We start from the raw sequence: 18,652 nt of genomic DNA on the forward strand, positions 1-18,652 counted from the left end.
AACTTTAAAATCATTAGAGATCATCTTCAACGTGATCAATTTCTTTGGGTTCTAAAACAAACAGGGTAATAAAAAAAAACCGTCCTTCCGAACATCAAGGAAGCCTTTATCAGTGGATCAATTCGATCAGGTAAAAAACCTGAAAATAATTCTACGAGTCTTCGAATCCAATCACTATGGTAAATGTGGGTGAGAAATACTTCACCTCAAATGTAGCAGCCTGGAGAATCTGGAGACATCAACTAAAAAACCTTTTTTGTTAAGACCATTAGCCATCTTGAACTTTTAGTTTAAAAATGAGTAAGTATGGGATTCAAAATGGGGTGCTGATGCCAAAAGAAGACAAATTTTGAAAGAACAATTTAAGAAGTTTATCCAAAGTTACTTGTAAAACTTTCTTGAGGCTTTATAAACTTATACATATATTTTACGATTTCACATCAGATTTGTAAATTTGTATTTATTCAAAAAACATATAAATTCGGCTTTACATCGAAAAGCTTACAAAAATACTTTTTACCCACAATAACCACATTTATATAAACTTGGTCCTTTTATAATAAAATAATTCCCAGAAATCATAAATACAGTTTAGAAGCATTGGCATGTTATTGGCATTAGAATGTGTCGTAGAATAATAATTTGTATAAATGTTTTGTATGCTCAACTCTCAAAACTGTATTCAAAGAGTGCCAAAAATTTGTATATATTTACTAATGGAGACATTTTACTGTATTTATTTATTCCACAGATGGGAAATTCCATTTATTGCCCACCGGCGAATTGCTCATACATAATCTGCAGGATAGTGATGAATCACAATCGTTTCGGTGCCGGAGCATGCACCGGCTTACTAGGCAGGTTGTGGTTAGTTCCCCAACTAGGCTACGGATTAATGGTAAGTTGTTACACTCTAATCATAAATGTGAATTCCAGTGCACTGTGTGATGATGCTCCTTTTTGGGTTGGGGCTTTTTGATTGTAAGTTGTGTGTGTGTAGGTATGTATGTGTGTGTTTTAGGAAAGTTTGTGTCTCTTAGAACGGAAGTCGATGCTTGGACCAAGGATAATAGATTTGAGTTAAAGTCTCTCTGTAGATTGCAGGCGATTATGTGCATTTATTAGTGAATAGTGTTTGTGTATATTTCTGTGTGTGGCCAAGGCACATTTGGGATAATAAATATCCTGGAACCAGGTCAACCTTGCACAGAGAAAGGATATGTATATTGTGTGTATATACGCATGTTGTGCTTCCTCTGACTGCCACTGGGTTTGTTATAAACTGCAAAATTTATTATATTTGCCAGCTTTTGTCTTAAGGTCAAAATCTCCAAATAAATCCTTTTTAGTATTCATGAAATATTTTGGAAAAAAATAAAACGAGTCCTTATCAAACCCTTATATGCTACAACCATTTCATACATCATCGATTCTTATGATTAATCAGAGACCAAGTCAAATCAAATAACCGTTCAAATCATCATCATAATTTCAAATCACAAATATAATTGCATCAGGGATCTTGATTTCGTCCTTTCTCGCCCAGTTGGATATATGTAATAAATGTGTGTGTATATCAGTGTATAGATGTTATATGCTATCCTTTAGGGAAAGAAGTTCATATCATATCGGTTTGGTTGATATGAAACTAAATAGGCAAACAGATTGATTGATTTCGTGAGGTGAATTTTTTTCTGGATTTCCTTCTTCTTCGATAAATAAAAATTGATTGAGCCCATGGAATTGATATCCTTGTTTGTTTTGTTTTTTTTTTTTTTTTTGTATAGTTAACATAACTCTCATGTTATATCGATAAATCATTCATTCAGCTTTTTATATACGAGGTCGATAATGTGAAATCAATTTGTACGATATCGACGGTAAACAGAGGAAACCAACTTAACGAGGAAAAAAAATAAAAGATTGTTAACAAAATATCAAATCGAAATTCTTTTTAGGTACAACACAAACATTTGTAAAATAGGGTGGAAATAATCACCTAGTTGGTTAAAGGTGAATGAAAATTATGCAAAATCGGAGCTTTAGGAGAAGTCGTAATAATTGAAATTAAAGGGCGGAGGTATCGGAATGTAGATTTTGGGTTTTTGGTTGTATTATTTATTCAAAATTGAAAAATCATTTGACAAAAATGCTGTTGGCTGCCGTTGGGGTGGTTTTCAAATTTCATTTGTTTTATTGCATTACTATTTCCGAGCCTTTTACAGCATTAAAAATGTATTTACCTTTGTTTCGTTGGAAAAAATGTGATTTATATATAATATACAACTTTTGAGAACCCTTACAATAAAACAGAAATCAATGTAGAACATGTTTTTTTCAAAAATATAAAGCAAAAATATTTTCTATTTTTGGGTCTATTTTTTGTAAGAAGTCAAAAGTTGATTACAAGTTTCTTACTTTTTATTTTATACATAATTTTTGAGGTTCTACCATCGTTTATTTAAAGGCTATTTATTCTGTTTGGAAACCGATTGGAAACCGTTAGAGTCCATACAAAATATGTTCAAATTAAAAAGTATAATATTTCTTTTGATGACTTTTTCGATGAAATAAATGCTAAAACAAACTCATCATAAAGTGAGGAAACAAAGTTAATATTGCTCAGTTGCAAGCAAAACGCTGAAATCTCCACAAAGTTGACGTTCTAAGCAATTTGTTGAATTTTACGGCAGTTACCTACAACTTTTTTCATATAAGAGTCAGTGGGTTACAGGCGTACGTTGAGCTGCCGAGGCCCCACACAGTGGTCTCTTTTGTGCTTTTTTGCCAAGAAAATAAAAAAAAAAAATACGATCATGCCGAGGATCAAACTGAAGACTTCAACTCTCTAGTCGCAAACCTTATCACCTGAACCAACTCACTATAGAAATATTGATCACAGTTTTTGTTCTAGCGCCAAGTTGAAAAAAATATGAAAATTTTAAAGAAGATTTCTTCCATGAAAATAATAAGAAATTTCTATGGAGAAATCATTGATTTTAATAAGGTTTCTTCCTAAAACAGTTCAATCATTCAATGTGTTAGTTTTTAGGTGGTCATATTTTTCTCTGTTCATAAAAAAAAATCAAATATTTTGAAAACAAAATCCAAAAAGTGCCAAATTTGTAAAACACACTTTAAGACCTCTTATAACGCTATTTCATGGATTTATTTTTTAAATTAGGACAATTTTTACATCTCTTCTATTTATGTTTCATACAAAATTAGTGTTTTGGGGTTGCCAACTATGTTTTTAAGTAAATATGAGAACTATACCAATATGAGAAAACAAATGATATAATGAAAAATTTCAATGTTCAATAAAACTAAAAATTAATTTTTTCGGTAAGCCAAAATATACTTTTCTAATAGATTTTAATATTCAAGAAATGGCCCTGGAAATATACATTTAAAGCCAAAAAGCACCAAAGGCACCAGGGGAAAAATATTTTTTTTTGGTTTGCGCTGAAACTGAAAATTAATTTTTTCGGTAAGCCAAAATATACTTTTCTAATAGATTTTAACATTCAAGAAATGGCCCTGGAAATATACATTATAATAAATGAACTCTCTCCCCACACCGATCGAGAAAGAGCTACTTTAAGGTCTTAAAAGTACCAAAAGAGCAAATCACTAACTCTTGAAAAAATTAATGAAACAGCAACCTTGAAAAATTTATAATTTTCATCCAGCAAATGCTCACAAAAATACAATCTCCCTAATTTGGGTGAAAATTATACATTTTTCAGGGTAATTCGGTTTTCCAAACAATTTAATGTAAAGAATATAGTTTCACATTCTTCGTATTTGTTTATAAAATTTCTGAATCAAATTCGTTTTAAATCCAACAAAAATTATGAAATTCGCAGAATTAGAGACTTTATTCCTTGCAAATCTAAATTTCCAATAGGTACCTGCACCTGCATTCTATGAAACATAATTAGTCTATTTCCTTGAAAACCCAAAAAGGACATTTTTTCTACTAAATGCCCCAATAGTCTATTTAATCATTGAATAATTACAAATAGAAGTGACACCGCAGATTACTCATGCGACTATAAGAGTACCGGAAGATAGATGAACTACAGGTTTGCGCCTCAACTATCATGTATTTTCGAGTTGAGTCTTACTAATATTTTTTTGAAACCTTCATAAAAAAATTAATAATTATTATTATACATTTCAAAGAGCTTATATTGATATAAGTTTTCGTATTTTGAAAAGTCATATTAGTCTAGAGAACAAGGACGATGCCTTTTACTCCTACTGGCCTAGGTTCGAATACCGGTAAAATTTGAATTTTTTTTTGTGGAGATTTTTTTTTGAGAAATTTAATTAATTCTTATTCTAGTAATGTAAAAAAAAAAAATCTCAATTTCCCGTCAGATTCGAACCTGGGCAGGTAAACTTAACAGACATTCACCTTATCCTCTCTCCACTTTTTGAAATAGGAAAACTTTTATCTATATGTATAAGCTGTTTAGGATTTGATTTTGGGTTGCTGGATTTGCTTTTGAATTGTTGGCTTTGCTTTTTTAATTCAACGCACGATACTAGCGACTACAATTTTACAGCGGCCGTTTCCCTGGGTGTCCACTTCTATTTGTAATTATTCAATGATTTAATAGACCCGAGCTCCAGAGCAAAAATAGAACAAATTCGTTCAAGAGTTTTTATTGCTGATTATGATTCCTTGGCATACAAGAATACTCCAGCCAAAAGTGCTACTAAATCCGTTGGTGCATTTCTGAGAAAACGGCAACACTGGTCGGTTTTCAGTTTTTTTGATTTAACTCGAAAACCAGGCCTGACTTTGAAATGGTTCAAAGACACTTTTCATAGCAAATTAAATTTTCTGTCAAGTTAAGATTGTTAAAAAATTTTAAAAATTATTTTTGACTAAAATTCTAACCTAAAATCAAAGAAAAAAAAGTTAAAAAATTGAAAATTTTATTTTTTTTTACAAAATCAAGGGGCATTTTGTGTTTGTAGCCGGGACGTCCATACTTTGTACTAATGAAATAAAGTAGAGGTAAAATGCTTTGATAATATGTAATTTTCAATTTTTTTTGTCAAGAAACAACTTAAATGTACCTATTCAAAAACTAGCACTTTTTCTAAATTTTTGACTTTTTTAGTTAAAAGCAAGTTTTTAAAACTCGATAAAATCGTATTAATTGGTAACTTTTAGACTTTTAAAGTAAACATACTTCGAGGGATTGATTTAATATAAACTAAATATGACAAACAAAAAAATTTATTTGCATCCTTATGGCCTTTTGTGCAATTTTGTGTATGTGCATTTTTATAAATACGGGTCGAATGGATGGACGGAGAGCCATTAGCTTTGGTCTATTGCATAGAAGAACATTTAATACCAACTCTTTTACTGTTTTCAATGGCCTGAAAAACAATTCTTGTAAAATCCACGACCAACGAAAAGTTTCTCTTGAAAAACGAAAAAAATACTCTAATGAGTTTGAAACAAAATAGCTCAGGCAAATTAGTAAATCAAATTGCATTTTTCGCGGGACAAATTTTTTCCATGTTTAGGTGAATGTCCTTATCGTAAAAGTGAATTTTTTGGGATGATAAGATATCGAGAACAGCCGCCATCTTGGAAAAGAGGTCGGTGCCGTTTTTATTTTATAACTCCATTTTTACTCATTTAAACCAAAAATGTCCGAGGATAGACTTATTATCAATTAAATTATCTAAAAAATGATATACAAATGAATTCCGTGAGTTAGTTAAATTCAATTTTATAGTCGGTCAAAGTCCGGGTTCTTCTCGCAAGGTTAAGACAATATGACATTTTTTTCAAATATCTGAAGAACTTTTTATTTGTTTGGGATTTTCTTAAAAAATGAATTATATCACTTTTAATTATCTATAAAATGAGCCCTTTATCGTAACTGTAACCAACATAATGTATAAGCCATCTAACATCGAAGTTCACATTCTACTAGTCAAAAGTGAGAAAATAACAAGTTTCCTTCTATTAGACCGAGCAAATTTTTGAAGTGGAGGTATAACCAAAATATAAGTAAACAGTTTTTTAACTATATTTGTCTAAATATTGAATTCAAACTTTGAAATCTTTAATGTTAACCTTTATATGGTTTTCGAGTTTTTAAATGAAGTGAATTTTCCAATTAATGTGAATACGCTAAAGTGACACTATTTAAAATTCTAAATATAAGAACTGATGCCCTGTCATTTTTCCTAAACATGAACACCTCAATCTCAGCATTACGATAAGTATAACTCAAGATATGAGGTGTGTAAGCCGTTATGTTTTCGAGACTATTGTGTTTAATTTTTGATTGTTTATTTGAACTATTGAAATCCCAAATATGTTCAGTTAAAAAATCGTATATCATGACTTCGACGTTTGTTGCTTCTACAATGTGATGGTTACAAAAACAATAAAGGGTTCATTTCATAGATAATTAAAAGTGCTATAATTCATTCTTTAAGAAAATCCCAAACAAATAAAAAGTTCTTCAGATATTTGAAAAAAATGTCATATTGTCTTAACCTTGCGAGAAGAACCCGGACTTTGACCGACTATAAAATTGAATTTAACTAACTCACGGAATTCATTTGTATATCATTTTTTAGATAATTTAATTGATAATAAGTCTATCCTCGGACATTTTTGGTTTAAATGAGTAAAAATGGAGTTATAAAATAAAAACGGCACCGACCTCTTTTCCAAGATGGCGGCTGTTCTCGATATCTTATCATCCCAAAAAATTCACTTTTACGATAAGGACATTCACCTAAACATGGAAAAAATTTGTCCCGCGAAAAATGCAATTTGATTTACTAATTTGCCTGAGCTATTTTGTTTCAAACTCATTAGAGTATTTTTTTCGTTTTTCAAGAGAAACTTTTCGTTGGTCGTGGATTTTACAAGAATTGTTTTTCAGGCCATTGAAAACAGTAAAAGAGTTGGTATTAAATGTTCTTCTATGCAATAGACCAAAGCTAATGGCTCTCCGTCCATCCATTCGACCCGTATTTATAAAAATGCACATACACAAAATTGCACAAAAGGCCATAAGGATGCAAATAAATTTTTTTGTTTGTCATATTTAGTTTATATTAAATCAATCCCTCGAAGTATGTTTACTTTAAAAGTCTAAAAGTTACCAATTAATACGATTTTATCGAGTTTTAAAAACTTGCTTTTAACTAAAAAAGTCAAAAATTTAGAAAAAGTGCTAGTTTTTGAATAGGTACATTTAAGTTGTTTCTTGACAAAAAAAATTGAAAATTACATATTATCAAAGCATTTTACCTCTACTTTATTTCATTAGTACAAAGTATGGACGTCCCGGCTACAAACACAAAATGCCCCTTGATTTTGTAAAAAAAAATAAAATTTTCAATTTTTTAACTTTTTTTTCTTTGATTTTAGGTTAGAATTTTAGTCAAAAATAATTTTTAAAATTTTTTAACAATCTTAACTTGACAGAAAATTTAATTTGCTATGAAAAGTGTCTTTGAACCATTTCAAAGTCAGGCCTGGTTTTCGAGTTAAATCAAAAAAACTGAAAACCGACCAGTGTTGCCGTTTTCTCAGAAATGCACCAACGGATTTAGTAGCACTTTTGGCTGGAGTATTCTTGTATGCCAAGGAATCATAATCAGCAATAAAAACTCTTGAACGAATTTGTTCCATCCAAAAGGGTCTATTCAATAGACTACAAGAAGAGTATATAATTTTACAAAACACTTTTTTTAATATAAGCCATTCATCAGTTCAGTTTAAAATATGTATATAGGTAAACCTAGAACATTGAACAACTAAACTATCGTCCATCATCGCAAATTTATATTTGTTCACACTTTAAATGCTCTCTATTCTTTAACTGGGAACTCGAATACAAAGTACATGTCATCATTCTTCTCTATCAGATTTCAGAAAAACCCATTTTGTTATGCATTTCTCTTATGGTGTTTACTTTTGCCCAATTTTTCGAAGAAGAGGGAATATAAAACTAAACTATGTACAAGATTTATGCTTGATACTGGTTTAAACACGAAACCTTAAGCTTATCCAACATTTTTGAGAATTAAATTGAATCCATCTATGTCACAAACACACAAAACCGACGAACCCCCTTCGTCCCACAAATATTTTGTTTGGTTTTGATACCCTTACCACTATCACCACCACCATCACATTAAACCATCAACGAAAGGACCCCAAAACCAGAAGGATATCTCCTGAACAAAATAGACAATATTAAATTACTCTCCTGTCATATAAGTAGAGCAATCCCACTTCTGAATTGAATAATTGCAGTGTGGTCTTGGTCATGTTAAATGTTTGCGCAACACTCGAAAACTACATTTCCCTATCTCTACACGAGTATTTTGTGGAGTATTAATTGTATGCGAGCGCACTTGGGATAAGGGATATGTATATGATGCATTAAGTGTTTTGTGTTGCGTTGCATCTAAAATTTTATTTGTGTGTGTGTTCTAACTCTCAAATCCTGGTCTCCCGTCAAGAAACGTTCATACATTGTTTTTGAAGGGTTCATCGTACAAAACCTTCGCCTTTGGGGTATTTGTTTTTTTTCCTATATTTGCATAGTGCCTCTTGATAATTTCGTGTGTCTCTGAAATTTTTGATTGTCAGGAAGTCTTATCTCTCTGCGAAGGATACCTTTGGGTCTTTTATCGAATATAAAAAAAAAACACAATGAAAAATAAATTTTAAAAATTTAATTTTTTTTCTTTTAGCTCATCGTGGGATTATCTCACCGAGTGTTGTGGAGCATACTTCACACGTAGCTGTGTCACAGGACGAAGGTGCTGTCTTGCTGTGCGTGGCACAAGGATGTCCATCGCCAGAGTATAGGTAAGTCAAATCTTATCTCCCTTTTTTTTTAAGGGGAATAAATTTAAGTATTTTAAACCTTCAAGCGACATCTTTATTTTAAAATAAAATTGTCACAATATTCATGAATCAGATTATATAAATGGTATCCTTTTTGCAAAGGTATACATATAAAGACAATCAAATCCCAAAATTTATAAGCTTTTTAAAAAGTTTTTAAATATTTACATAACTCAATCATCACAATGATTCTGTTTACATGGCTTTGGAGTATAAACGTCAAAGTTATTCTGTCGAATTTTACTAAAACAAAAAAAAAAAACAAAGAAACTTTTATATATTTTGCATGTGTGTGTGGGGTAGGTAATAAGGATGGTTGAATTTATGTTAATAGAAAACGATCACCAATGAAAATCTGATTCAAATTATTATTTAAAAAAAGTTTTCTTTGAAAAAGAAAATCAGCTCTTTATCAAGAAAAATATGGGAAGAAGAAAAGGAGATAGAAAGTTTAAGTTACAAAATTTTGATGAGGTAAAAGTTTGTTGAAAAAAAGCAATAATTTTGGTGTGTAGATAATAAAAACAGGTATGATGCGTTAAGTGAAAGTAAAATAAAAGAAAAGGTATTTACTTATTCAAGGTGAAAACCTAGTTTTTTTTTGTCTGAAGGATATAAATGATAACAGAAATTTGTTAGTGATTTTTAACAAAGGGTGGGCTTTTTAGTAGGTTATTTTCCAAGTAATTCTAGATGGAGAACAATATTAGAATAATGTTTTTTTTTTTACACAGAAGCGTTCTCACATATCGTACATAAAACAGCTAATTCCACTTTAATAGCCCAGACAGGAAAAATTAAAAAAAAGGATTTCTAAGTTTTTGAAATAAAATAAAGTGTTCCCATAATAAAAAACTTTTTGCATTTTGAATCAGTTTTTGAAATCTGTTTTATGTTAGTTTGCAGGTGATATTTAACAGGTTTTCTATACCAATGATATAGTATTAATTAAAGTAAAAATTAAACAAAATAAAATGCACGAATGGGTCGCACGAACTTGCTCTTAGAACTAACAACTTTTTATATAAAAATTTGTTAAATAGCAGTGGCGTACGTTGAGTCGCCGGGGCCCCGGGGTAAGACTAAATTTTGGGGCCCCTTTGATATTTGGGGCCCCTTAGTTACAAAAAAAAATTACGTATACGCCATACGTTTTTTTTTTGTATGGCTTATTTATTTTTAGGTTTGCTTTAATATGTTCGTAATGCACTTTGCTATACTTACTTAAAATGTCTCTCATAAAAGTAGTAAACACTTGTACTAGGGGCCCCCAAAATTAAATATTTAGAGACCCCTAAAATAAAAATTTTTTAGCTAAGAATTGATAGTTCTTAGGGCCTCTGTTCTGAAGTAATAAATACATATTTTGTTTTCCATCATCAGACATATTTTTTTTTATTTTGGGGCCTCTGAAAAATTATTTTTAGAGCCTCAAAATTAAGTGCTTAGAGGCCCCTAAAATATAATATAATTTTTTTGGAGCCAAGAATTAATAGGTATTGGGGCCTCTGTTCTGAAGTGATATTCGGAATACCACCAATAACGTAATGTTTGTATTTTGGGCCCTGATGTACATATTTATGTTGGGGCCCCTGAATTTATATTTAACTTTCCATTTGATTGTTTTGAACCACTTTTGAGGATCCTCAAATAATATTTTTTTGCTTTTTTGGGGCCCCTTATGTATTATTTGTGGTGGCAAAGATTTTTGAAGTAATATTTTTTGGGGCCCTAAGATAAAATTATAATTTTTCTTTTAAAAAAGTAGTTTATTATTTTTTGGGGCCCCTGGGGTAACCTTTTTTAAAATCAATATACATATATTGTGTGGCTACCAATGCATTATACATTACACTGAATGATATAATTTGTCTCCCTGGTTACTTCGTAACTCAATTTATGCTAACAGTTTCCTTCTCTGCATTGTCTCCAGTGGGGGCCCTGGGGTCGGTCGGGGGCCCCGGGGCACCGCCCCGCTTGCCCCAAGGGAGTGTACGCCCCTGGTAAATAGCTATATAGACCAGGGTCGATAATTTTTGAAACCAAAACAAATCATAGTAGAATGAAACCCATTGGAAAAGGAGGTGAATATGATGAAAATTAAAGGAAAAATAAATTACGGGCGAGCCGAGTTCGGGAAGTGGGTGGGTTGAGTTTTTAATGGTAAAAAATGGTATATCTTGATTTCCGGCAAAACTACAAATCCTATAGAAAAAAGTTGTATGGCAAAATTGTAGGTAATAAAAACATCTACAACTTTTGTATCAACAATTTTTTCACATAACATCAAAATTTATGTGAAAAATTCAAAAAACCAAGTTTTTGGTTTTTTATTTTTATCTTTTTCAAAAACAAAAATTTTTCTGCGAAATTTGGTGAAAACTTACCTTATTATGTCCCAAATACACTGTAATTTATTTGATTTAAAATATTAATTTGTTTACCTTATTTTCACTTAATATAAAAAAAACAACCTAATTTTCAATCGAAAATTCACGTGTCAAAATATCAGCTTTTTTCAAAAAGATTTATCAATGTTACATGAAATCTTACGTTTTTTGAGTGTAAATTTGAATAAATAGGCCAAAATTGTAAACAATGATAAAAAAAATTTTTCGAATTCAAGCTTTTTTCATTTTTTGAATTTTACGAGAACATGTTCTATAGTATACTAATGTAAATTTTTTTTACACCATCAGAAAATAGACATTTTAACGAACGAAATACCCACCGACCTTTTGAAAAAAGCTGATATTTTGACACGTGAATTTTCGATTGAAAATTAGGGTGTTTTTTTGGTATTAAGTCAAAATAAGGTAAACAAATTAATATTTTAAATCAAATAAATTACAGTGTATTTGGGACATAATAAGGTAAGTTTTCACCAAATTTCGCAGAAAAATTTTTGTTTTTGAAAAAGATAAAAATAAAAAACCAAAAACTTGGTTTTTTGAATTTTTCACATAAATTTTGATGTTATGTGAAAAAATTGTTGATACAAAAGTTGTAGATGTTTTTACAATACACAACCTACAATTTTGCCATACAACTTTTTTCTATAGGATTTGTAGTTTTGCCGGAAATCAAGATATACCATTTTTTACCATTAAAAACTCAACCCACCCACTTCCCGAACTCGGCTCGCCCGTAATTTATTTTTCCTTTTATTTTCATCATATTCACCTCCTTTTCCAATGGGTTTCATTCTACTATGATTTTTTTGTACTTTTTAATGTTTTTGAAGGCATCGGCACTGGTCTAATATGTATAAAAAAAACTTAAAATTCGTTCTTAAAATATAAAATAAACAAGTCTTTAAATGAAATTGAGTTCCAAATAAAAGTATGCATTTCTTTTATAAAGATGCATTTTTAGAAAAAAATTTAAAAATCGTTAGAGCCATTTTTTTTTTTTTAAGTAGTTTTTTTATAAATAATTTTTGAAAAGAAAAATTTAAGAATAAATCTGGTATGCCATTTTGTACAAACTTTTAATCAACACGTAAAATCAAAATTTCAAAAAAATTCGAAAATTTGATTTTTCAAAAAAAAAATTTCAAATTTTTTTTTAATCCAAAAAATATTTTTTTTCCAAATTTTGTTTTTAATTTATATTTAGGCAACATAAATGTTTTTGCATTAAGAAAAATCGTTAAAATTGAACAAGTAATTTTGAAGATAAGGTTTAAAAAACGGTTTTATGGGAGGTAGGTACCGTTAATAAGAATTTATGAAATAAACTTTTTTCATTAAAAGATAGACCTTATTTAAAAACTTATACTTGATTTTTTTTAATAAAAATCGTATTAGCCGTTTTTGACAAAATTCAACTTTTCCAAAATTGGTGTACAGGTACCTTTATTTTTGGTCCAATTAATTCCAAAATCTCTCTGTACAGGATTCAAATACTGCTACATACCAAGTTTAAAGTAGATCGACCCATCCGTTTAGGCTGTAGCTCCTTATACAGACCGACAAATATCCTGACAGACTGACATCCTGACAGACGGACTTTCGAGACCCACTTTTTTCGCATTTTCTATCATCGTAATATCATGGAAATTTGTTATATCAACTTTTTTTCACGAATGCATAACTTAATAATACATATAGTACCTATATCGCAAGTAAAAATGTTAAGATTAAAAGAAAATAAATTTTTTGGGCATATGTACATTTTTTTAGAAAATTAAAAAAAAAAATTCGTAGAGGTATGCTATTCTGAAGAAATAGTTGAAATACGTATAAAAACGAAGTTTCAGAAAAATTTATTTATGAAAAAAAAACCATTTTCCAAATACATAAAAATAATTTTTTGATATTTAAAAAAAAAAAATCCAAAATTTATATTTTTGAAAACTTGTCTTACTTTTAAGTTAAGATTTCTAAAGCTTTCGTTCATTTTCGTTGAAAACTTTAAAGAATAACAACTTCTTTCACATGGAAATATCGTTAATTTTGAACCTAAAAATGAATTTTAATTTTCCCTCTAGGGAATCATCGTAGATCCTTAATTATCAAGTTTGAAGCAAGTCGTCTAAGGTCCATTTTCTTCACTCGGAGTTGAACAAAACTTGAGAATTTTTATATTAAAAATTCTCAAGGTATGTTCAACTCCGAGTGAAGAAAATGGACCTAAATGGCTTATGCTGTAGCTTGAGATAAATGTAGACAGACAGACAGACAGACACACACACAGAACTGAGCGACCCACTTTTTTGGCATCTCCGTCATCGTTTTGTCATGCCCCATTGTTATCTCGAGTTCGATTTTTTTCATGAATCTCAAACTTGATCCATAGTACTCGTATAGGTATATAATATGGCAAGTCAAAATGAAATTTTGTTCTTCAAAAATCAAATTTTCGAAAATTTATTTTATTTATTTTTTAAATTTTGGTTTTAGGGTACTCGTGTTGACTTCATTTTTTATGTTTTCGATTTTATGAGTAGTTTTGAAGTATGTCCTTTACTTTAGAATTCGGAAAAACTGTGAAAGTTGACAGAAAATTTTTAAAACTGGCAAATATGTTCAGAATTGTAGGTAATGCAAAAAAAAAAACTTTTGCTACCAAAACCATTTTCTTATTTGGGAACAGTCACATGCATTTGTTGAATCTATATCAACAATTCATGCAGAGTTCCCTATCTTGAACTGCTCGTAAACTCAAAGAAAATTTAAAAGTTCAAACTTTCCATTAAAAAAAAAAATTTCTACACATATCTCTTTAAAATTTATTTTTCAAGTTCAGAAAAAACTCAGTCAACCGTAAGCTTATACACAGAGAAGGTCAATTTATTTCCCAGTCAGCTTAACTCCATCACAAAGAATCCTTCTACTGATGGAGGCATTCACTCGAGTACAAATTTCAACACAATAAGATTGAAATATTAAAGAGTATAATGTAATTCTATAGAAAGTATAAAAGGTTTATATTGCCCATTCGAGCAAATTGGGTGCAAAAATCTAAGAATTTAAAAATGTAAACAGATTAAAACACCTTTAGGTGTAATTTAATTCCTTTTTTTGGTATTTTTGGTCACATAAAGAACTGTAAAGGTATTGAATCTGCACAGAAACCTGGCCATAAATTTATTCCAACAGATAAATTTGTAATTCGTTGGGAGTTTTCAAAAAAAAAACATGAAATGAAATGAAAAAAAAGTATTCATCTTTCAGAATCGATTAATATTCCAACAACTTGAGGCAAATTTGCGCCCTAAATTTTTTTTCACAAATAAATTTGTAAAAAAAAAAAGAATTATTCTTTGTAAGCCGCCAGCCTGAAAGCTTCGAAATGAATGGCAGAATGGGAACAGGATAAGAAAAAATAAAAAAAAAAAAAACAGAAACGTGGTTCCAGGTTAATCAAACGCTTCAATAAATACAATCTGCCTCGAATCTGTTTCCATTTTTTATTCGTTGTCGTGCACTTCCTTTTTTGCACAGAATATCCTCATTCAAAATGGCTTGTGTCCGCATGTGTTGGTTTGTGTGTGTGTGTATTTGGGCTTTCCCACGTATATATATCGGCCTGGTTATTACTGTGGAGAAAATCCATAAGCGAGAATTTGAAAATGGGGCACTTTCAAAAAATATCCCGGAAAGGACACGTAATATGGACTTGAATGCTTATTGAATTAAATAATAAAGCACACACAGGTGAACGATGGAAGTGTCCTGATCGAAAATGCTGCAGGTGGAGTGTATGGTGGGTTTTTATTTTATTTCTTTTTTTTTTTGCATTCTGTTTTTTTTTTTTGTTTTTATACTTTTTTTGAATTGAAAAAATGTGTGTATTTATTCATTATTAATTTTATTATTTTTTTTCATTTTTTTTTTTGTATTTTTTTCCATTTCTGCCTGCCAGTGCAGTTACCTACCTTCGTTTGCCTGCTCTTCAATTAAGTATTCTGGCTCAGTTCCAGAGGATCAAAACGTTTGTCAATACAGAAAATACGTATATGTGTGCAGGTGCAGGTGTATATCAGTATGAAGGGTTGTATTTTTTTTTTTTTATTTCATTTTGTATTTTGATTGGATTAAGGGTATAAAAGATGGAATGGTAGAATTGGGGGGCTGGTAGAGAGTCTGAGTGAGTATATACTGCACCCTCCGATTCACCTGTCACTGTGGATTAAATTTTAAGTATTATTTGATTGCATAAGAGTACTCGGTCTCCCTACCAAGTACCATGTGTGTGCGGACCATGATGAGATAACGAGTATAAGAGAGGGGTGGAGAGGATGGAGGGGATGAAACGATTGAATTTTAATTAATGCCATTTCAATATTTAAACTTAAACAAATTCATCAGGTTGCCAGGATTTCATTTTGAAGGACCTTTTTATAAAATTTTATTTATATATATATATGAAGTCCCGTCAGTTAAACCTTGTTATGTTATTTTTTTTTCTCTTTATGTCGTCATATATCATGCATGCACATTATTATGAATATATTTGTATCTTTTTAAAGCTTGAATGTGAAAAAAAGTTTTTTTATAAAGGAAAAGTTGAATAATTGTATTAACTTTCTGCAAAATACAACAAGGTATATTTTTCTCAAAAACACTTCAAAAACTTTTTATATTTTTAAAGCTTTGAAATTTTTAAAACCCAATCACAGATAGAAATGTTGGTATAAACTGTTTAAGTTTAATAATGAAAAAAAGTTACGCATACACCACAGTGACCGTTTAAATTCTCGAAATCGGGTAGTATGTGCGTCCGTCTATATTTACAGTCCCAACATGTAGACGGTTTAAATTTCAAGGGGAAGATTTTTCAAGGTTTACGTAGTGTTTTAAGTACAAAACTGTGTGTTTCAGCTTCCTACCCAAATTCAGCTAGTAAAAATATGGCGTTGCCGTTTGTTTGCGAAAAATTGCCTTGTACTTTTAGGTACTTGCTTGTACCTTGCGTTATAACGTTAACTGATTTTATAAAACTTTAAAACAGATATTCTTTATCATTTTTAATTATTTCATATTAAAAAAATATATATTCACACGTGGTAGAAGTGAAACTTTAAAAAATCATTTTTCTTGCAAAAAAAAAAAAAATCGGAAAAATCTACTTTTTTTTATTCTATCACCTTTAAATCCATGACTACTTATAATAAATTTTATATTATCCGAAAGCTGAGCTGAGCTTAAAATATTTATATCGACCATGTCTATACAATATCTACAACAAGAGCAAGAATTTTTTGAACCCAATTACTTTTCATCAAATAAGCAAAAAAATCAATCTTTTTTCTCTTCTAACACCATTAAATATATTTTTTTAAATGACAACCTTATAAAAGTTTTATAGCATCTGAGAGCTTATTTCACCTTTTATATGACGCATCAATCATATTTCTACCATGCCTACAAAAAAAGTAAGAATTTTTTAAAGCCAACTATGTCGAAATTTCAATCTGAGATTAGGGTTATTCCGCCACTAGTGGCTGTGGCTGCACGGGTCGTTTAAACGCGACACTACTCGAAGTGTCTTGCACTTCATATGTTTTGATGCAGAAATGTTCCTTGGGGTCTATATAGTAAGAAAAAAGCTTTTTTAAAATTTTCTGTCGAGCTATTCGTTTTTTATTAGCTTAATAAGTTATGAAAAAACGTACTTTTAGGTACTTTTTCACACGTTTTTGTTAATAAATCTGTTAATAATAATGGTAGAAACTCAAATAATGGCTCTATTTTTAGAAAAAATAATTTTCTTTTTAACGGCATTTTAATCAAATTAGTGGCATTTTTAGATCTTCAGATATTCGAATCTAAGTCCGTTCATTTTTTCTGCCCAATTCGATTTCACTAATCAAAAAGTTTTTTTTTTACAGAAGTCAGGGTATACTTTTCTAATAGTTTTTCGTATGCTGAACTCGAATCCAAAGTCAAAAACTGTTAAAAAAGGGTATTTTTGATTTTCTAACGGTGATATCTCAAAAACTTGAAGTGATGGAATTTTTTTGACTTCGGATTCGAGTTCAGCATACGAAAAACTATTAGAAAAGTATACCCTGACTTCTGTAAAAAAAAACTTTTTGATTAGTGAAATCGCATTGGGCAGAAAAAATGAACGGACTTAGATTCGAATATCTGAAGATCTAAAAATGCCACTAATTTGATTAAAATGCTGTTAAAAAGAAAATTATTTTTTCTAAAAATAGAGCCATTATTTGAGTTTCTACCTTTATTATTAACAGAGTTATTTACAAAAACGTGGGAAAAAGTACGTAAAAGTACGTTTTTTCATAACTTATTAAGCTAATAAAAAACGAATAGCTCGACAGAAAATTTTAAAAAGGCTTTTTTCTTACTATATATATAGACCCCAAGGAACATTTCTGCATCAAAACATATGGAGTGCAAGACACTTCGAGTAGTGTCGCGTTCAAACGACCCGTGGCTGGTCATCGTCAACCGATCTCCAAAGGTGTTATGAGGTATTTTTCAAGTTTTTCAATTTAAGATTGTGTAACTTGTAGAGCACTTACCGTTATTTGTGATATATCAAATGAAAGGCAATATTATCAGCATGCGTATTAAAGTCAAACAAAATATTAATGTGCTCTAAATTATAAGATAATAAAACTCTCTACGGTATAATTTTCATTCATCTATCTACTTAAAACAAAAAAGTTATAATCAATTGATTTTTCCTGTCGCTTTTTCGTTTCATCTTGTTTCAAATCACTACGATACTAAAGAAGTTGAATAATAATTTTATTTCAAAAATTTTTTTTTTTTTTTTTAATTAAAAAAAAAATTATAATCAAGGCTAAAATCAACAAAGACGATTATTTTTGACTTTATAAGGAGCTACAACCTAAACGAATGGGTCATTTCACTTTAAACTTGATATAGATATACATACATATTAGATTTTGGAGGATGTGCAGAGAGATTTTGAATTGATTCCAAATAACTAATTCAATTTCAACAATTTTTTTATACATTTAATTATATAGCCTTAATGTAAAAAAAAAATTTTAAAAAATGCTGATTTTTTTTTTTTGTTTTTGAAAAAATGAAGTTTTCTAAAACTTTTGAAATTTAGTTTTAGGTGTTAATTTTATTTTAAAGTGTTTTTTTCTAACGTTTTCTAAGGTTTAATAATATATGTAAAAAAAAAGAATATAATCGTTCGTCTTTGGCTCGCTCAAATCGGTTGAAGTTGTTAAAAAAAAAAGGATTTTATATAAAAAAAACGATTTTTTTTCCTCCGCTTATTATT

General features: G+C 29.9%; 1 protein-coding gene across 19 annotated transcripts in view; it reads left to right on the top strand.

Annotated features, from left to right (window-relative positions):
* The window catches only part of LOC129911788 (cell adhesion molecule Dscam2), a 260,258-nt gene that overhangs the window by 56,704 nt on the left and 184,902 nt on the right, over positions 1 to 18,652 (top strand). For all 19 annotated transcript variants that reach the window (XM_055989710.1, XM_055989711.1, XM_055989724.1 and 16 more), the window contains 2 exons: positions 752 to 898; positions 8,761 to 8,878. In XM_055989710.1, the coding sequence (XP_055845685.1) occupies positions 752 to 898; positions 8,761 to 8,878 (265 nt within the window). The remainder of the gene's footprint in view (positions 1 to 751; positions 899 to 8,760; positions 8,879 to 18,652) is intronic.

The sequence above is a fragment of the Episyrphus balteatus genome, chromosome 2 (assembly GCF_945859705.1).
Source record: "Episyrphus balteatus chromosome 2, idEpiBalt1.1, whole genome shotgun sequence".
NCBI lineage: Eukaryota > Metazoa > Arthropoda > Insecta > Diptera > Syrphidae > Episyrphus > Episyrphus balteatus.